General features: G+C 45.5%; 3 protein-coding genes across 5 annotated transcripts in view; 2 read left to right on the top strand and 1 right to left on the bottom strand.

Annotated features, from left to right (window-relative positions):
- stam2 (signal transducing adaptor molecule (SH3 domain and ITAM motif) 2) overlaps positions 1–4,723 on the top strand; it is a 67,911-nt gene extending 63,188 nt beyond the window's left edge. For all 3 annotated transcript variants that reach the window (XM_078403289.1, XM_078403288.1, XM_078403287.1), the window contains one exon: positions 8–4,723. In XM_078403289.1, the coding sequence (XP_078259415.1) occupies positions 8–230 (223 nt within the window). In that variant the 3' untranslated portion in view covers positions 231–4,723. The remainder of the gene's footprint in view (positions 1–7) is intronic.
- A 1,673-nt stretch (positions 4,724–6,396) lies between these two features.
- Positions 6,397–19,149, bottom strand: rpl39 (ribosomal protein L39). The gene is made up of 4 exons (XM_078404371.1): positions 19,118–19,149; positions 17,987–18,104; positions 16,724–16,827; positions 6,397–6,593 (listed from the first exon to the last, which is right to left on the bottom strand). Exons 1-4 carry the CDS (start codon positions 19,132–19,134, stop codon positions 6,545–6,547), a joined length of 288 nt encoding a protein of 95 aa, XP_078260497.1. The 5' UTR covers positions 19,135–19,149; the 3' UTR covers positions 6,397–6,544.
- A 1,473-nt stretch (positions 19,150–20,622) lies between these two features.
- tsn (translin) overlaps positions 20,623–21,438 on the top strand; it is a 12,626-nt gene continuing 11,810 nt past the window's right edge. The window contains exon 1 of the mRNA XM_078403285.1: positions 20,623–21,174. Within this exon, the coding sequence (XP_078259411.1) occupies positions 21,109–21,174 (66 nt within the window). The 5' untranslated portion in view covers positions 20,623–21,108. The remainder of the gene's footprint in view (positions 21,175–21,438) is intronic.

Below are 21,438 nucleotides of genomic sequence, written 5' to 3'. Positions count from 1 at the left end.
TGAACAGCGCTGGAGCACCACCAACGTACATGAGTCAAGCAGCAAGCCATCAGGTGACGGCTGGACCTGCCACTCCCTACGCGGGCCAAGTGGGCCTGGGCGCCGACATGTCTGCTGCCTACCAGAACACTAGCATCAGTGCAGCCCTGGCTGCAGGTTACCCTATGGCCGTCCAAGCCCAGCCTCTCCCACAACAACACTCTAACTACTTTCAACAGCCGTTGCTTTGAAGCTTGCACCCCCCCCCCCCCCCCAGGCAGGTGGACTGGTTTCCGTGTTATTGTGCTGAGTACTGCCCTGGTGAGGGTGAACGAGGTGGGATAGAAGTACTGTGCTAATGTGTTGACTCTGCACTTGAGATTTCCCCTCCACCACCCCTTCCTCTTTAACTGTGGACCGTTTTCCTTTTCTCTCTCTCTTTCTCTCTCTCTCTCTTTCTCGGCCTTGCAGTCTCTTTTGGGGAAATGGGTGCAAATTCCTGTCTCCCCCCCCCCCCCCCCCCCCCCCCCCCACCGTGAAACAATAACTTCAAAAAGAGGCGCAAAGTGCCGGAGTAACAGCAAAGTGCTGGACCATCTCCGATGTCCCGAACCGAAATGTCATCTGTCCGTGTTCTCCTGCCTCTCCATGAGATGCTGCCTGACCGGCTGAGTTACTCCAGAAGTTTATGTGTGGTTTTTTTTCAATGTAAACCAGCGGTTCCTCGTATCTAACACTACCTTCATTTTCACGTGACCGTTACCTGGGACTCGCCTGTTCCAGCGGACATCCCTTGCGTGGACACTGTGGGACCAAAAGTACCAGTCCACTAACTTGGGCGCCCCCTTCCCAGCCTGTTGTAGTTGTTGCACCTACAAAATGGGACTGTGTGGCAATTTACCTTGGCTTAGCTCTTGTATGACCTCCGAGCCGAGAGTGATGCAGAGAGTGAGAGATACAAATCCCACTAGGTTTGGGCAGCAGCAGAAAGGGATTGTGGAATGAAGCTGAGATTAGTCAATATAATATCGGCTGCAATGTTCTAGACTAGGCATTGGCAGACACAAACTGCTGGAGTAACTCAGCGGGTCAGGCAGCATCTACGGAGCGAAGGAATGGGTGACGTTTTGGGGTCGAGACCCTTCTTCAGACTCGACCCGAAACATCGCCCATCCCTTCGCTCCTTGGACGCTGCCTGACCCGCTGAGTTACTCCAGCATTTTGTGTCCACCTTCAATTTTAACCAGCGTCTGCAGTTTGTTTTTTTCCGACACATAGACGAGGCATTGCGTTGTTAGGAAAGAGCTGGAGTTAGAACGCACTGGGCAAGCACTCAGCCCCCGAGTTAGCAACGTGGAGTTGTTTTTAAGTGTGAACACCAACTCATGAATGGCTTTGTGCCAGGGTGTGTAAGGACCTGTGGTCTGCACTGTGTTAACTCCCAGGGTCCAACTCCGTCCCAGATTGTGGGAGACCATGGGGGTTTGTGCACAATCTTTCCCGCCCGTTCTCAATCTTGATTTGGCTGAGTAGGTTCTGGAATTCTACTCTTGTGTATAATGTGAGGGCACAGCAGTAGAGTCGTTGCCTGAGGGTGCCAAGGACCCGGGTTTGATCCTGACTGCAGGCGCTGTCTGTACGTTCTGCCCGTCACCTGTGTGGGTTTTCTCCGGGAGCTCCGATTTCCTCGCGCACTCCAAAGACGTGCAGAGTTGTAGGTTGGACACAAAATGCTGGAGTAACTCAGCTGGTCAGGCCGCATCTCGGGAGAGAAGGAATGCGTGACGTTTCAGTTCGAGACCCTTGTCTGCTGCCTGACCCGCTGAGTTACCCCAGTATTTTGTGTCTACCTTCGATTTAAAGCAGCATCTGCAGTTTTGTTTTCCCATAGAGTTGTAGGTTAATTGGCTTGGTCTAATTGTAAATTGTTCCTCGTGTGTGTGTGGGATAGTGCTCGTGTGCGGGGATCGCTGGTCGGCATGGACTCAGTTGGCCGAAGGGCCTGCTTCTGCACTGGATCTCTAAACGAAACTTGTATTACACATTCTCTACCTAATCGAGATTGGGGGAGAGACAGAAGACAGCATAACATTGATGGGGAAAGTAGAGCCCTGAATTACCTAAAAGCAAACTTCTTTTTGTTTTTTAAACACCCAAAGTAGCAACATGAATCACTTCATTGGAAATGGGTGAAGAATTGAGTAAAGTGGTGGTGATAAATGATCAAGATCGTGATTCTGTGACTAATTTGTAATCCAGATTAACATTGCAGTGAATAGACTCTGGTCTGAATTCACCGTGCATTATATCGTGGGGCTTATCAACACTGCCTTTGATCAACTGAGCTTCATGGAAGACTTTCTTCACCAGATTCTAGATAGTTGTGTGTGCGTGTCATGATCCTGCCCCTTGTGACACCCAGAGTATTGAATTAATTAGATTCGTTTTCAAAATCACCAATAATTTCCATCAGCTCATCCTTCACTAGATATTTTCACTCTGTCTGGGACATTTCCTCTCCAGCGTAACCAGAGGCACGGTTCGGAACTCTCTCTTTTGATGCTCACGTTATCAATTTATTTGGGCTCCTTGTGCGTCCGAGAGACCATATAATCTTTGGTGTCCTTGTTTTGTAGTAGGATGGTTGCTTCTGTCTTTAGTGTTCATCGCCAATCATAATTAATGATCTGCAGTTTACAGGACAAAAATAGTGTACCCCCACCCTCCAAAAGCACACTGTTCCCCTGAGTGTTTTGAACAATTGGAAAAGCACAGCTTTAACAGTATAGCAGTAACCTCACATCCACACCAAAATGGTTCATTCACCACAGTCCAGTCAATATTGGGATCATCCCTTAATCCGTTGAATCATGTTGCTTGGCAAGGCACGCAGAGGTTTAAACTACAAAACGCTGCGTGCCTTGCTAAGGATTAGGTTTCCAGGAGGCTTTGTGGAGATGAGGTGCAGAAAGGGAAACTATGATCTTGGCTTTTAGACTTGGCTCCCCAACAGGGAAAGTGAAACACTCGAGGATCTATTTCCAGCGTCTACACTGGGAAATTGGGACCACTGGCATCTATGAAGCCAGCTTTTGTACACTTCCCCCCTGCCCAAGTTAACCATGGTCACACAATTACCATTTGGACTGGGGAATGCAATCTGATGTTCTTGCAGAGGATCGCGTGGGTTATTGGATGTAATGTCTAGGTTAATTGTGTCTATTATCGTGCTGAGCCCTGTACACAATCAGTGCAAGATGGTTAAAAGCAATCTTGAAGCACAACATGCTGGACCAATAAAATGTCCGAGTTAAGAGGAACGGGCTGTATCAGCAGGAATCTATCGTCTTTTTGGAGTCTTGAATGTTATTGAAGAGTCTCATTTGCACCACCTCCAAGGTACTGGATTTCAGTGGGGATTGAAGTGCAGGTCCAAGATCAAACATTAGATAGACATGAAGTGCTGGAGTGATTCAGCAGATCAGGCAGCTTCTCTGGAGAAAAAGGATGGGTCGGAACTCTTCTCCCATCATGAACCTTGGTTGGCAGGCTGGCTGTAGAATATTCTATAGTTCCTTTGTACATTAAATTTTCTGTTTATTCCTCGAATCTACGTGGTTAGACGTCTGAAACTGATATTTTTTACTTTTCAGCTGGAATCTCTGGCAAATGTTAAACTGAATGTTGAGGAAATTGCTTTAAAGACAACAATAGCGCCAATTTTCTGGAGAACTGTTGTATTCTACAGACTTGTGGAATTCTTGAAACATTTGTCCCTTTGAAAGAAAATGGGGAAAAAATACCCGTAAATGCTTTCCAGAATTGCACTTGTCGTTCTTTGAGGATGTCAAAAGCTGCTGCTATGTTCTGGTGCCACCACACAACAGGAGGTCTTTGCACATTCCTTGCGTGGTGCACTGACCTGGCAAGGATTGCGCTCACTCTTGGGAGACTGTAGAGTGCTTGTATGGTCAATCAAGTTGCATCATCTTCCTTTAGGTGATCTCAGTGGCGTCTTTCTTCCTTCCATGCGTAACATTTAAAATATATTTATTAATAATGGGCACCCCCCGCACATCCGTCTGGCTCATGTCACTGTTTGAATTTCCCTTAAATCCACCTGTTTAACCCCAACTAGTAATCACGAGTTATATATTCTGCTTGTTTGGATTCATATTTATAGCCTCAATCTTGGTGTCTCCCAATACTCAAGTCATTGGACCCTTCAAAGTATTCTTTAATTTCGTCTTCTGTAGATTGTAGGCAAGTATCACAATCTGAGGATTGGTGCAACAAAAAAAATGGGCTTAAGGTCACTTTGTCAAACTTACTTCCCCTACCTTTTAAATCTGCTTATTTATATTAAGGAATTACTTTAAATCAGCACAATAAGATGGAAACCAAGCATTCTTTCCCCATCCCCAATTAATTCTATTATAATGTATGTTGAAGATTTGTTTATAGTTGTAATTTACTTTATTCCTCCACAAAGAAAATAATCTGATTTTTGGCTGTTTTTCCCCACTTGACAGTTGCTCTTGTGTGTGTGAAGTTCGATTTATTGTGTTTGGGAGTGTGGGATTACTCTTTTTTTTCCCATCTGTACGAGAGCCTTACTTTTAATTTTATTCCTTCAGTCAGTGCAGTAATATCATAGATGCAAGATGTCAGCAAGAATGATCCACTGTTGGCTTGTACTGACATTTACTAGGCTTCAGTTGCCTTCCAGTTCTTTCAAATAATAAAGGAATTAATTTTTATTTAAAATAAAACCAATGTGTTGTGTACACTTTATTTTTTGCACATTGCCAGTTTGGGATGAGATTAAGAAACGTCTTGGATGGATGCAGACATTTGGTGCCAAATGTGCAAATCATTGAGGAAGTTGTGAGCAGGATTCTTCTTTCGTGTCCATCATCCATGTTTCAAATGTTACATCACTGTCATCATCCATCCTGAAACTGGGGGCGCAAGCATCCGACAACAATCAGTGGGAGCCATCACTTGTACAATAGATGATGGTGGTAGCAGAATTAGCTCAGGACACTTCAAGTTTCCAGCCCCGCGACATAGCTTCTGCTATGGGGCTGAGCAGGATTCAAGAAATTTTTCAATTTTTGTTGTTGTTTGGAGATGCAGCATGGTAACAGACCAAATGAGGTTTGTAGGTTAATTGGCTGGGTAAATGTAAAAAATTGTCCCTAGTGGGTGTAGGATAGTGTTAATGTACGGGGATCGCTGGGCGGCGCGGACTTGGTGGGCCGAAAAGGCCTGTTTCCGCGCTGTATATATATGATATGATATGATGTAGGAAGTAACTTTTCTCCCGTGATGCTGCCTATCCTGCTGAGTTACTCCAGCATTTTGTGCCTATCTTCTATTTAAACCAGCATCTGCAGTTCTTCCCTCAGCGGGAAAGGCAGCATCACTGGAGAAAAGGAATAGATGTAATGTCTCATGTCAAGACCCTTATCCAGACTCGTCACCTCTTTTCTCCAGCGATGCTGCCTGACCCGCTGAGTTATTCTAGCATTTTGTGTCCATCTTTGGTGTAAACCAGCATCTGCAGTTCCTTCCTACATCATTTGGTCTGTGTCAATGCTGCATCTCCAAACCAAAATAAAAATTGAAAAAGTAAAGCTAACCCCCATCAAGAATTCAAGATCCATGTTTTTTCAATGCCTGCAACCGTTCACTGTAACGGTCTAAAGTGGAGTATGTCTGCTGGTAAATTGATACAAATTCCTATAATTACTCTGCATATTGATTTTTCCATTTATATCTTAAATCTATGGTTAAACACCTGAAATTGATATTTTTACTTTAACTTGAATGTGGTAAATATTGAATTGAATGTTGAGAAAATTTCTTTTAACAGCAATCTGAAAAGCCCCACCAACCAGCTAAACCTGGACTATCTCACATTAGCACCGCTTTAAAGGTGTTTAAAACCTGGTGCTCAATTGGAATTTCTAACGAGATTGCAGCTTGGTTGAAACCCAGGCAGGAATGAGGATCTAACCCAAAATGTCACACATCCATGTTCGTCAGAGAAGCCGCCTGACCCGCTGAGTTACTCCAGCACTCTGAAACGTCACCTATCCATGTTCTCCAGAGATGCTGCCTGACCCGTTGAGTTATTCCAGCACTTTGTGAAACGTCACCTATCCATGTTCTCCAGAGATGCTGCCTGACCCGCTGAGTTACTCCAGCACTCTGAAACGTCACCCATCCATGTTCTCCAGAGATGCTGCCTGACCCACTGAGTTACTCCAGCACTCTGAAACGTCACCTATCCATGTTCTCCAGAGATGCTGCCTGACCCGTTGAGTTATTCCAGCACTTTGTCTCCTTTCACTTGAACAACTACATCTAAAAATTGGCTTTATTAATTTGAATTAATACATTCAACTGCCAAATATTTCAATAATTTTATTTTTCCACAAAAGAAAACAAAGTTTTGTCCCCAGAGCTTGATCAGATTTGCAATTCCATTGCCGCTCTTGGTAGATGATATAAATTGGGAGTTACAGCTCCTGAAGTTTTGCCCACGGCATGAATGATTTTACAAGCCCAGTTTGGTCCTCCTCCAGTGTCTCCTCTTGGAGTTGTACCTGGGAGAGCAAGAAACAGCAGTGAGTCCATGTATTTTAGCTCTTTCCACATTCCTTTACAAGCAGACATATGGAATTTAACGTCATGCAAGTTTGTAGGTGCACGTGTAAGATGGAATATCCCGACAAGCACACGGGAGACAAAGAATGGATGAGGGTGGGCACAAAATGCTGGAGTAACTCAGTGGGTCAGGCAGCATCTCGGGAGAGAAGGAATGGGTGACTTTTCGGGTCGCGCCCCTTCTTCGGGTCTGAAGAGGGGTCTCGACCCGAAACGTCGCCCATTCCTTCGCTCCAGAGATGCTGCCTGACCCACTGAATTACTCCAGCATTTTGTGTCTACCTTCGATTTAAACCAGCATCTGCAGTTTTTTTTCCATACATTTTTTTTCCTATCTTAGAACGGATGAGTACTTTTTGTAGCTTTGTCGGCGACTTTGTATACTTTGTATGCAAAAGCAAAGAATTTCACTGTGACAATAAAGTATCGTCATCACCATCATACAAACATTCACAGGCTGAAGTGATTCAGCACCTGGTATGTGGCTGTTGAAGTCTTATCTCACCACACAAGGCAGTAAGATGGAAGTACAACATTCAGACAGCAGTTGATCTCAGCAGGATTAATGACAGCACCACATTGAAGGAAGCGCTGCAATTGCAGACCTGCTTTACAGGACAGTGAAAACATAGAAAATAGGTGCAGGAGGTCATTTGGCCCTTCAAGTCAGCACCGCCATTCATTGTGATCATGGCTGATCATCCACAATCAGTAACCCGTGCCTACCTTCTCCCCATATCTCTTGATTCCACTAGCCCCTAGAGCTCCATCTAACTCTCTTTTAAATTCATCCAGTAAATTAGCCTCCACTGCCTTCTGAGGCAGAAAATTCCATAAATTCACAACTCTCTGGGTGAAAAACTTTCTTCTCACCTCAGTTTTAAATGGTCTCCCCATTATTCTTAGACTGTGGGTTAGACTGGTTAGATTCATTTAGCCAACTGACTTGCTTGGAGACCAATTATTGTACTTTCCAAACAAAAATTAAAAAAAGAGAAAATATAATGAGGTACCACAACCCCTCACCCGCAAAGCTGAACAGCTTAGTGCAGTGGGCTGGGGTATTTACAAACCAAGGCATGAATATTAAACCACAACTGGTCTGAATTTCAACCAAGCAAGGAAGGGAGTTTTCCAATAGTCAGCAAGAGAAAATAGCCAGAACTGTCACAAAATGAACCAGTTTCCCAATATCCTCCTAGGAACAGAATATGCCATGCTTTTTGATAAGTTTATTATTGTCACGTGTACTGAGGTAGTGAAATGCTTTTTTGTTGCGTGCTATCCAGTCAGCGAAATGACTAAACACCTCAGTCTGAAGAATGGTCTCGACCCGAAACGTCACCCATTCCTTCTCTCCTCCTGAAATGCCGCCTGACCTGCTGAGTTACTCCAGCATTTTGTGAATAAATACCTTCGATTTGTACCAGCATCTGTAGTTATTTTCTTATACTAAATGACTAAATACGGTTACAATAAAACCATCCAGTGAACAGATACAGGATAAAGGGTATAACATTTAATGCAAGATGAAGTCCAGTGCATTCCGATAAAAGATAGTTTGAAGGTCTCCAATGGGGTAGATGAGAGGTGAGGACCACTGTCTAGTTGGTGATAGGACGGTTCAATTGCCTGATAACAGCTGGGAACAAGCTGTCCCTAAATCTGGTGTGTGTTTCACACTTCTATACCTCTTGCCTGGTGGGAGAGGGGAGAAGAGGGAAGTCCGGGTGAGACTGGTCCTTGATTATGCTGCTGGCCTTGCCGAGGCAGCATGAAGTGTAGATGGAGTCATTGGAAGGGAGTCTGTTTGCGTGATGATCTGGGCTGCGTCTTCAGCTTCTGTATGGCCTCAGTTAACTGCCAAGCTGACTGCACAGACTTCAGGCTCAGGAGCTGCATGTCAATTTGTATCTTTAACTCCAGCCAGCTGCCTCAGGTCAGAACATTTTCGTATCCATTACGCCAAGATCAATTAGTCAGAAATGTAAAATATCAGCTTTTAAGCATTAGTAATGGAGCGGAAGCTTTAAGATTATTAATACTGAATAAGTAATGACTGTAGTAGACATATACTCTGTACAAAGCTCAGAAAGACTACAGTAATTTGATATTTTTTATTCCAATTAAATGGCAGAGAGAATATTTTAAGGAAGACACTGGTTCAAACCAGATTGTTGAAGCTGTGTCTTTTGCATGAGATGAAGAAATCATGGTCTAATCATAAGAAAATAACTGCAGATGCTGGTACAAATCGAAGGTATTTATTCACAAAATGCTGGAGTAACTCAGCAGGTCAGGCACCATCTCAGGAGAGAAGGAATGGGTGACAATAGACAATAGACAATAGACAATAGGTGCAGGAGTAGGCCATTCAGCCCTTCGAGCCAGCACCGCCATTCAATGCGATCATGGCTGATCACTCTCAATCAGTACCCCGTTCCTGCCTTCTCCCCATACCCCCTCACTCCGCTATCCTTAAGAGCTCTATCCAGCTCTCTCTTGAAAGCATCCAACGAACTGGCCTCCACTGCCCTCTGAGGCAGAGAATTCCACACCTTCACCACTCTCTGACTGAAAAAGTTCTTCCTCATCTCCGTTCTAAATGGCCTACCCCTTATTCTCAAACTGTGGCCCCTTGTTCTGGACTCCCCCAACATTGGGAACATGTTATCTGCCTCTAATGTGTCCAATCCCCTAATTATCTTATATGTTTCAATAAGATCCCCCCTCATCCTTCTAAATTCCAGTGTATACAAGCCCAATCGCTCCAGCCTTTCAACATACGACAGTCCCGCCATTCCGGGAATTAACCTAGTGAACCTTCGCTGCACGCCCTCCATAGCAAGAACATCCTTCCTCAAATTTGGAGACCAAAACTGCACACAGTACTCCAGGTGCGGTCTCACCAGGGCCCGGTACAACTGTAGAAGGACCTCTTTGCTCCTATACTCAACCCCTCTTGTTACGAAGGCCAACATTCCATTGGCTTTCTTCACTGCCTGCTGAACCTGCATGCTTCCTTTCATTGACTGATGCACTAGGACACCCAGATCTCGTTGAACTCCCCCTCCTCCTAACTTGACACCATTCAGATAATAATCTGCCTTTCTATTCTTACTTCCAAAGTGAATAACCTCACACTTATCTACATTAAACTGCATCTGCCATGTATCCGCCCACTCACACAACCTGTCCAAGTCACCCTGCAGCCTTATTGCATCTTCCTCACAATTCACACTACCCCCCAACTTAGTATCATCTGCAAATTTGCTAATGGTACTTTTAATCCCTTCGTCTAAGTCATTAATGTATATCGTAAATAGCTGGGGTCCCAGCACCGAACCTTGCGGTACCCCACTGGTCACTGCCTGCCATTCCGAAAGGGACCCATTTATCCCCACTCTTTGCTTTCTGTCTGTCAACCAATTTTCTATCCATGTCAGTACCCTACCCCCAATACCATGTGCCCTAATTTTGCCCACTAATCTCCTATGTGGGACCTTGTCGAAGGCTTTCTGAAAGTCGAGGTACACCACATCCACTGACTCTCCCTTGTCAATTTTCCTAGTTACATCCTCAAAAAATTCCAGTAGATTTGTCAAGCATGATTTCCCCTTCGTAAATCCATGCTGACTCGGAATGATCCCGTTACTGCTATCCAAATGCTCAGCAATTTCGTCTTTTATAATTGACTCCAGCATCTTCCCCACCACTGATGTCAGACTAACTGGTCTATAATTACCCGTTTTCTCTCTCCCTCCTTTCTTAAAAAGTGGGATAACATTTGCTATCCTCCAATCCACAGGAACTGATCCTGAATCTATAGAACATTGAAAAATGATCTCCAATGCTTCCACTATTTCTAGAGCCACCTCCTTAAGTACCCTGGGATGCAAACCATCAGGCCCTGGGGATTTATCAGCCTTCAGTCCCATCAGTCTACCCAAAACCATTTCCTGCCTAATGTGGATTTCCTTCAGTTCCTCCATCACCCTAGGTTCTCCGGCCCCTAGAACATTTGGGAGATTGTGTGTATCTTCCTCAGTGAAGACAGATCCAAAGTAACGGTTTAACTCGTCTGCCATTTCTTTGTTCCCCATAATAAATTCCCCTGCTTCTGTCTTCAAGGGACCCACATTTGCCTTGACTATTTTTTTCCTCTTCACGTACCTAAAAAAACTTTTGCTATCCTCCTTTATATTATTGGCTAGTTTACCCTCGTACCTCATCTTTTCTCCCCTGAAGAAGGGTCTCGACCCAAAAGGTCACCCATTCCTTCTCTCCCGAGATGCTGCCTGACCTGCTGAGTTACTCCAGCATTTTCTGAATAAATACCTTCATGGTCTAATCAGTTGGGTGTAAAACATTCTATATTAGTCACTTCTAATACTACTATTTATGGAGTTTTACCGACTGGAGACTTGGGTCTCAATGCTTTCCATAGGCATCTGAGTTGTCATAAGTTTTATCCAAATGCAAGCCTTGTGTTTTTTTTATCCCTAACCATATATCCTGTAATATTAAATTGTAGCACCAGAGAACCCATTCCACTCATCATACAAGTGCTGGCCACGTCTCTCAAGGTCCACAATATTCAACATCACCACAATTTTGATTTTGTCTGAAGGGTATCGACCCGAAACATCACCCCTTCCTTTTCTCCAGAGATGCTGCCTGTCCCGTGGAGTTACTCCAGCATTTTGTGTCTATCTTCGATTTAAACCAGCATCTTCACCAAAATGTTGATGTTTGAAAATAGATATTTATTGGTCAGTCTTCTGAAGCCATCCTTAGCCCTTCATTAGTTTAGTTTAATTTAGTTTAGAGATACAGCGTGGAAACAGGCCCTTCGGCCCACCGAGTCCACACCAAACAGCAATCACTGAAAAACTGTAGAGCCTCGCTTTACCATTCAGAAGACTTCCATCTGTTAAATTTCAGTTGTCTCTTTTATCAACTGTAATTTATGCTACAATATAGTTTTGTCATCCAAGTCATTGTAGTCTTTCGTACTGACACAAAAATGACATCTAGATCCCCATACATCTTCATTATCTGTGCCAATGTGTTATATTCAATGCCAAATGATCTTAAATTGTCTGGTACTCTCCTACATGGTAGTGTATCAAATCCCTTGGAAAATTCCATATTCTACAAGTATTGGTTTCCTTTCATTCACCGTTAGATCTTCAAAGAACATTAATAAATCAATCTGAACACAATTTCCCACTGCGATCAGCGCACAGTCAACATGGTTCAAGATTTTCCAAATGACCTCATCGTGGAGCAGCTTATAATTGGCAATGTGTAGGATGGAACTGCAGATGCTAGCTTACACCGAAGAGACATAAAATGCTGGAGCAATTCAGCGGGTCAGGCAGCATCTCTGGATAGAAGGAATGGGTGACGTTTCGGTTCAAAACGGGTGATGTTTCAGTGACCCGAAACGTCACCCATTCCTTCCATCCAGAGATGCTGCCTGCCTTGCTGAGTTGCTCCAGCATTTTATGTCTATCTTTGATATTTGGCAATGTTCTCCTCACTGTCCCTTGAACAGGGGCATTACATCTGCATATTTCCAACCATCCAGGATTGTTCAGAATCTCAGGAATCTTGTACGATCACAAGCAATGATTCCACTAAGACTTTAGATGCAGGCCATTAGTTTGCTTAGTACATTTTCTCCAGCAATATTACAATCCCACATCCCTTTCTCCCCCACAATGTTCTGTTACTGAAGAAGGGTCTTGACCCAAAATGTCACCCATTCCTTCTATCCAGAGATGCTGCCTGTCCCGCTGAGTTACTCCTGCATTTTGTGTCTATCTTCAGTGTAAACCAACATCTGCAGCTCCTTCCTACACATTTGATCTACCACAACGACAGATGCAAATATTTGTTCCCCTCTCTCAATGGAATATATTTTTGCTCAGCCCCAGAGACAATTCAAACTTTTTAAGGACACAAAGTGTACGTTACGGTAGCGCAGCGGTAGAGTTGCTGCTTTACAGCGAATGCAGCGCCAGAGACTCAGGTTCGATCCTGACTACGGGTGCTGCACTGTAAGGAGTTTGTACGTTCTCCCCGTGACCTGCGTGGGTTTTCTCCGAGATCTTCGGTTTCCTCCCACACTCCAAAGACGTACAGGTATGTAAGTTAATTGACTGGGTAAATGTAAAAAATTGTCCCTAGTGGGTGTAGGATAGTGTTAATGTACCGGGATCACTGGGCGGCACGGACTTGGAGGGCCGAAAAGGCCTGTTTCCGGCTGTATATATATGATATATGATATGATAACTCAGCAGGGCAGGCAGCATCTCTGGAGAACATGGATAGGTTGGGACCTATCAGCCTGCATTTTGTGTACTTTTTTTGTGTAAACCAACACCTGGGATTTTGTGGGATTTTATTATTGCTGGAGAAAATGCACTAAGCAAACTAATGGCCCGCATCTAAAGTCTGAGTGGAATCCTTGTTTAGAAACATTGAAAATAGGTGCAGGAGGAGGCCATTTGGCCCTTCGAGCCAGCACCGCCATTCACTGTGATCATGGCTGATCATCCACCTGATCATTCATTTCTACATCCTAACCTTTAATCTATTCATCAGTACGCTTTAGCTGACTCTGCTTTGTAACTACCTTTATCTAAAGGTTAAAACCAGGCTTCCCATTTTGAAATTAAATGCTAATTCTATCATTTTATGATTATTCTTCCCGAGAATACTTTAAAATGGCATTCATTTAACCTGCCTCATTACACACAAACAAAATCCTAAACAATAGCAAAGAACAATGAAGTTTTAAGACCTCTAACAAACACACAATGAATTTGTTTTTAAGGATATCTTTGTCAGTTTGAGTTTCCTAATATCTATTACTACAATAGCTTTCTTTATTTATAGTGCAAGTACCATTAGGATTTGATGATCTATTCCATTCCAGTGAAAACCGTTATTTCTTATCAAAACCTAACTGATTCAATCCCGACTAAGGGTGCTGGCTGTACGGAGTTTGCACGTTCTCCCCGTGACCACGTGGATTTACTACATCCGGGTGCTCCCGTTTGCTCCCACACTCAAAAGACGTACATGTTTGTGGGTTTATTGGCTTTGGTAAATTGTAAATTGTAAATTGTCCCTAGTGTGTAAATTGTAAATTGTCCCTAGTGTGTAGGATAGTGCTAGTGTACGGGGTGATCGCTGGTCGGCAGACTCGGTGGGCTAGGTGCCTGTTTTCCATGCTGTATCACTAAAAGTCTTTGCTAAAGCAAACTATGTCTCTATAATGACAAATCACTACCCTGAATTATCATCTTATCTTTTGGACAATAGGTGCAGGAGCAGGCCTTTCGGCCCTTCGAGCCAGCACCATTCAATGTGATCATGGCTGATCATTCTCAATCAGTACCTCGTTCCTGCCTTCTCTCCATACCCTCTGACTCCGCTATCCTTAAGAGCTCTATCTAGCTCTCCAACGTTATAAATGCCCTGCTACTAAACTAGAGTTCTAGCCTCTGCCAGAACAAAAAAACATTTATCAGCCCTGACTTCAACTTCAGAACAAGAAATTCCCGCTCTGTCAACGAATAAAATCATGGGCGATCCTTTGCCTCAGCATCACCTTCCCACACTATCCTCACATGCCGTAATGATCGGATTTTTATATTTTTAATGATCACTGTCCTCAACATACCGTGACTGAACCTCCACATTCATCTTAGTTACATAATTCAGGGATTCAACCCCCCTGGATGAAGAAAGCCCTTATTTATGTGATCGAAGATAGGCACAAAATGTTGGAGTAACTCAGCGGGACCTCTGGAGAGAAGGAATGGGTAACGTTTCAGGTCGTGACACTTCTTCAGACTGGCTTGGGATAAGAGAAACGAGAGATATAGATGGTGATGTGGAGAGATAAAGAACGACGAATGAAAGATGTGCAATAAAGTAACGATGAAAAAGGAAACAGGCCATTGTAAGCTGTTTGTAGGGGGAAAACAAGAAACTAGTGCAACTTGGGTGGGGGAGGGAATGCTGGGGCTACCTGAAGTGAGAGAAATCAATATTCATACCACTGCCCAAGCAAAATGAGATGCTGTTCCTCCAATTTGCGTTTAGCCTCACTCTGACAATGGAGGAGACAGAGGACAAAAAGGTCTGTGTAGGAATGGGAAGGTGAATTAACGTGTCCAGCAACCGGGAGATCAGGTTGGTTCACGCGGGCTAAGCGAAGGTGTTCCGCGAACTGATCGCCCAGTCTGCGTTTGGTCTTGCCGATGTATAAGAGTCCACATCTTGAACAATGGATACAGTGGATGAGGTTGGAGGAGGTGCAAGTGAACCTCTGCCTAACCTGAAAGGACTGTCGGGGTCCCTGGACAGAGTCGAGGGAGGAGGTATAGCGACATGTGTTGCATCTCCTGTGGTTGCTAGGAAAGGTATCTGGGGAGGGGGTGGTTTGGGTGGGAAGGGATGAGTTAACCAGGGAGTTGGGGAGGGAACGGTCTCTGCGGAAGGCGGAAAGGGGTGGAGATGGGAAAATGTGGCTAGTGGTGGGATCCCGTTGGAGGTAGCGGAAATATCGGAATTATTTGTTGTTTGCGACGGCTGATGGGGTGCAAGGTAAGGACTAGGGGGACTCTGTGTTCCGACCAGGGGGAGGGGGAGCTGGGGCTGCGGGGTACCGAGACACGAGTGAGGCCTCATCTATGATGGGAGATGGAGGAAGATCCCCTGGCGGTAAACACCACAGCCCAGGGGAAACCTCATCAGTGTAGCTGCCCTGCATCCATTTCACTTAATCTGTTTATATTCCCATCTTGAACCACTCTGCATCCCTCTCACAATCCAGGTTAGCACGTGGAAAATTAGTAAAGGAATCGCATACACTATAAGCAGTTACAGAGAGTTAACTGCTGGAGCCCAAGGCCAATATCAGGGGTTATGGGGAGAAGGCAGGAGAATGGGATTGAGAGGGAAAGATAGGTCAGCCATGATTGAATGGCAGGGTAGACTCGATGGGCCAAATGGCCCAATTCTGCTCCAATAACTTATGATGCCCAGCAGCACCATACAAATTCCAGCCTCCACATTCAATGAATCTAGAGTTAACCCAGCATTTTATGTCCATCTGTGGGTCGTTGTTTGGTTGCTGCAAGTCTAACCTACTTTACAGGACAAGAACACACATTGCATTTGCCCGCACGTTTACTGGCCAGTCAGGTCGGTCGGTGTTTGGTTTCTTGCCCTTGGACACCCCGATTTCTAAATGTTGGAACATTCTGCGGCCTTCTTCCAATGAAACAATACCCTGACTTTATTTGTTATGAAGCTGCCCAATCTTCTGAAGAAGGGTCTTGACCCAAAACCAACTATTCCTTCTCTCCAGAGATAATGTCTGTCCCGCTGAGTTACTCCAGCATTTTGTGTCTATCTTCGGTTTAAACCAGCATCTGCAGTTACCTTCCTACACAATCTCTTTTTTATAAGATTTATTATGCATTCAGCCCCATTCGAGCTAATCAAGCTCATCTGCGCCAGGAACTCTCTCTGGTCCTGAAACAAAATGCTTGCGTTTAATTAGTGCCCTTTTTGCCACGCACCTCCAGACTCAGGACAGCTTAATCCCGTTATCAGGCTTCCGAAAAGTCCTTATTCGCCCTGATCCCTCTTGTCAGACAGGACCAGGAAGTAGAACAGTACAAAACTGGAAGGTAGACACAAAATGCTGGAGTAACTCAGCAGGTCAGGCAGCATCTCGAGAGAGAAGGAAAGCTGAAGTCTGAAGAAGGGTCTCGACCCGAAACATCACGCTTTCCTTCGGTCCCGAGATGCTGCCTGACCCGCTGAGTTACTCCAGCATTTTGTGTCTACCCAAAGGGTCTCAGTCCTTCTCTCCAGAGATGCTGCCTGACCCGCTGAGTTACTCCAGCATTTTGTGTCTACCTTCCAGTTAAACCAGAATCTGCAGTTCTTTCCTACGCATGCAAAACCAAGCTTGCCACTGTAGTACCTCGGTATATGTGACAATAATAATAAACCTAAACCTAAACATGGGAGCCCTCACCTGATCTTGTTGCCGGTTTTCATGCGGATCCACTGCGGGATCGGCCGGTTCTGCTTCATCTTCTTGGCGAGGAAGCGCTTGATCCGGAAAGTTTTGTGGGACGGCTGTCAAGATAGAGATAGGCAGAGTTCGATTAATTCTTGATTAGTTCTGGGGGAGAGGGCAGGGGAAATGGGGTTATGTAGGAGAGAGAGAGATAGATCAACCATGGGGTTGAATGGCGGAGTAGACTTGACGGGCCAAATGGCCTAATTCCGCTCCTAGAACCTATGAAGAAACAAGTTATCCACTTTGGTGGTAAGAATAAGAAGGCAGATTATTATCTGAATGGTGTCAAGTTAGGAAAAGGGGACGTACAACGAGATCTGGGTGTCCTAGTGCATCAGTCACTGAAAGGAAGCATGCATGTACAGCAGGGAGTGTCAACAAGAGGAGTTGAGTATAGGAGCAAAGAGGTCCTTCTGCAGTTGTACAGGGCCCTAGTGAGACCGCACCTGGAGTACTGTGTGCAGTTTTGGTCTCCAAATTTGAGGAAGGATATTCTTGCTATTGAGGGCGTGCAGCGTAGGTTCACCAGGTTGATTCCCGGAATGGCGGGACTGTCGTATGTTAAAAGGCTGGAGCAATTAGGCTTGTATACACTGGAATTTAGAAGGATGAGAGGAGATCTTATCGAAACGTATAAGATTATTAAGGGGTTGGACACGTTAGAGGCAGGAAACATGTTCCCAATGTTGGGGGAGTCCTGAACAAGGGGCCACAGTTTAAGAATAAGGGGTAGGCCATTTAGAACGGAGATGAGGAAAAACTTTTTCACTCAGAGAGTTGTGAATCTGTGGAATTCTCTGCCTCAGGAGGCAGTGGAGGCCAATTCTCTGAATGCATTCAAGAGAGAGCTAGATAGAGCTCTTAAGGATAGCGGAGTCAGGGGGTACGGGGAGAAGGCAGGAACGGGGTACTGATTGAGAATGATCAGCCATGATCACATTGAATGGCGGTGCGTACAGGCTCGAAGGGCCCAATGGCCTACTGCTGCACCTGTTGTCTTAAGTCGATCGGTCGGTGAGGGAGCGGGTGGCGAGAAGCCCGCCTCCATCTCAGACTGTCCCCCGACATTACAACCGTCGCCATCCCTCTAACCATCGGGATTTCTCCTTCAATATGTCCCCGCAGAATTAGATCGGGCTCCCCCCCGCTCGGTTACGATGGTTTGGCGCCGGCCGGAGGGGGTTTTGGGGGCGGATGGCGACGGATTACACTCACCATGGCCAAACGCTGCGGCTCCCACAATGGCGGATCAGAGAGAGAGAGAGACGCGGGGGGGAGGGGCTTAGCGATCACCGCGCCAAGGGCCTCAACGTAGATCCCCACACACATGCCACTTGAACCAAATAAAACAAAAACTTCATCTTAAATAAAACTAAAACTTCATCGGCTCTGTAGGCATATGTTGTTTTTTTTAGGGGATACACCAGTTTATAAATTAATGTTCTTCAAAAATAACTTTATAAATGTAAATTGATTAGTAGGGGTGTCAGTGGTTAAAGGGAGAATGGGGTTGAGAGAGAAGCTCATAATTATAGACAATAGAGAATAGATAATAAATAGGTGCAGGAGTAGGCCATTCGGCCCTTCGAGCCAGCACCGCCATTCAATGTGATCATGGCTGATCATTCTCAATCAGTACCCTGTTCCTGCCTTCTCCCCATACCCCTTGACTCCGCTATCCTTAAGAGCTCTATCTAGCTCTTGATTGATCGAATTGGGCTTGGCCACCTGGGTCGAGACGAGATGGAGAGACCAGCGGAACCATCTAGGCTACATCGGTGAACCCATGTGTGAGAGAGGGGTAAAAAGGGATAATTGATTTAGACTAAGGATCCTGAGAAATAGCTGACTCGACCATGCTCGACTAAAAAAAAGGGACCCTGAGAAATAACTGACCAGACCGTGCTCGGCTAGAGAAAAAAAACCGCAAGAACAAATGGTGACAGTCCAAGGACAAGTGTTAGAAGATAATCAGAGAACTGGGAGGAAGGCCAAAATAATCAGAGAACTAGGGGAGAGGGAGGGCATGAACTACTCTGTACTGCGCTTGCCTAATGAAATAAATGAATATTACTGTATGATGTGGAAGGCAACAGGGGCGGTGACGGTAGATTATGCACCTCAGTGCTCCGATTGGAAGGAGCCCAAAGGGGAGGAATTAAAGGTGTAACAATTGTAAAATGAAGTGAATAAAAAGAAGGGATTTTCCCGACCTCGGTGTGTCTCGACAGGGGAGACACCTCCTCGGTGTGTCTCGACAGGGGAGACACCCAAATCTGCAGACTTGCAAATAAACTATACTTGTTTCTCTAGATTGTCTCGAGCATCGTGTTTGTGAGCACTCACATTTGCATCTCACACATGGACGTCCCTGGCTAGGACCTGCCCCGAAAGCAGTGGAGAACCCTCAATCGCTTGAGGACAGGAGTCGGACGCTATGGAGTAGCGATGAATAGGTGGGGTCTCGTGGACAGTGCCTTCTGCGAGTGTGGGGACCCAACACAGACAGTCGAGCACATAGTCACCAGTTGCCCCAAATACCGGCCACCGAATGGTGAACGAGGTCTGATTGACCTGGACGATGACACGTTGGCCTGGCTCGCCTCAACGGAGGTGCAGGTCTAAAAGACAAACGACAGAAGAAGTTCGAATTAGGCCAGTCCTCCCATGTACTCCGCCATTCAATCACAGTTGATCTGTCTCTCCCTCCTCACCCCATTTTCCTGCCTTCTCCCCGTAACCCCTGACACCCAGTACTAACCAAGAATCTATTTATGTCCGCCTTAAAAATATCCATTGACTTGGCCTCCACATCCTTCTGCGGCAATTAATTCTAGGGAAAGATGGATCAGCCATGATTGAATGTGTAGGAAGAGACTGCAGATGCTACTTTACACCGAAGTTAAACACAAAATGCTAAGGTAACTCAGCAGGGCTGGCAGCATCTCTGGAGAAAAGGATGAGGTGACGTTTCGGGTCAAGACCCTTCTTCAGACTGAGAGTGAGGGGAAAGAGAAACGAGCGATATAGACGATGATATAGAGAGATCTAGAACAAATGAATGAAAGATATGCAAAAGGTAATGATGATCAAGGAAAGGTGGAACCCACAATGGTCCATTGTTGGCTGTGGCTTGGTGAAAACGAGTTACAGAAAATTAAACCTACCAGGACGACAGTGAAACTAGTACAATGACCAGGGTGGTGGAGGGACAGAGAGAGATGGGATGCAAGGGTTTCCTGAAGGTAGAGAAATCAATATTCATGCTGATATTCATAGCCATGATTGAATGGCGGAGTAGACTCGATGGACCAAATGGCCTAATTCTGTTCCTATAACTTATGAACTTATATATATTTGTGCGCAGGAGGGAACTGCAAATGCTGGTTTAAACGGAAGATAGACACAAAAAGCTTGAGTAGCTCAACGGGACAGGCAGCATTTCTGGAGAAAAGGAATAGGTGACATTTCGGTTCGAAGACCTTTCTGGTTCTGGTTGATTACTGCGCAAACACCTGATAAGTGGTTATCTCGCGCAGGTCGGAGTGAGTAGAGTCGTGATTAAATTTTCAAGTGGGCTTTTTTGACCAAGACTAAATATTACATCATTTTTCTTCAGACATATACTTTTCTTCAGACTAAATACTACATGTTTTTCAGATATGTTCATAAGCAATGTGAGCAAGATTCGGCCATTCAGCCCATCGAGCCTACTCTGCCATCCAATACGTGTACGTACAAACAAACAATAAAATAGTGCAAAACATTATAAAAACAGGCATATCTCAGGATGGTGAAGTGCGACGAGTGATTCGGAAGGACCCCCCCCTCTTCGGTGGTCGCGCCTCGTTGCCTGGCGCCAAGGAGAAGAGGAAAGGAGAGAGAAAGAGGGTGAGAAGAGAGAGAGGGAGAGAAGAGAGAGAGGGAGAGAGAAGAGAGAGAGGGAGAAAAGAGAGAGAGGGAGAGAGAAGGAGAAGGAAAAAGAGGGAGAGAGAAAGGGGGAGAAGGAGAGAGAGAGAGAGAGAGAGAGAGGAGAGATAAAAGATAAAAGAAAGAGGGAGAGAGAAGGAAAGAAGAAGAGAGACAGAGAGGAGAAAGAGGAAGAGAGGAGTGAGAGAAGAGCGAGAAGAGAGAAAGGGAGAGAGGAAGAAGGAGAGGAAGAAGGAGAGGGAGAAGGAGAGAGAGAGAGAGAAGAGAGGAATAAGGAGAGAAGAGAGAGAGAGGAGATAAAAGAAAGAGGGAGAGAGAGAGAGAGGAGAAAGAGAGGAGAAAGTGAGAGAAGAGCGAGAGCTCAGGTCCATCGCCGGTGAAGCGCTGTCTCTGCCGCCGCCGCCGCCATGTCGGTCAGCGAGCTCTTCGGCGCCGTCAAGGACTCTTTGGCCGCCGACCAGGACGTCAGGGAGGTGGGTGTCCACGGCGACCGGCGCCCGACCGCTGCGGAAAGAAAGTCCACAGCGGCGAAGACTGCCTTTACATAGCGCCCTGGTGCAGCAGCCTGAGCCCCCACCCCCAACCCCCTTCACTCATCCCTCCCCCCCCCTTCTCCCTCCTCCCCCTTCTCCCTCCTTCCCCCCCCCCCTTCTCCCTCTCCACCCTTCTCCCTCCTCCTTCACCCATCCCTTCTCCCTCCTCCCCCCTTCTCCCTTCTCCCTCCTCCCCCCTTCTCC

The sequence above is a fragment of the Rhinoraja longicauda genome, chromosome 8, assembly GCF_053455715.1.
Source record: "Rhinoraja longicauda isolate Sanriku21f chromosome 8, sRhiLon1.1, whole genome shotgun sequence".
NCBI classification, from domain to species: Eukaryota; Metazoa; Chordata; class Chondrichthyes; order Rajiformes; family Arhynchobatidae; genus Rhinoraja; species Rhinoraja longicauda.
This window is presented reverse-complemented; position numbering and strand designations above follow the sequence as displayed.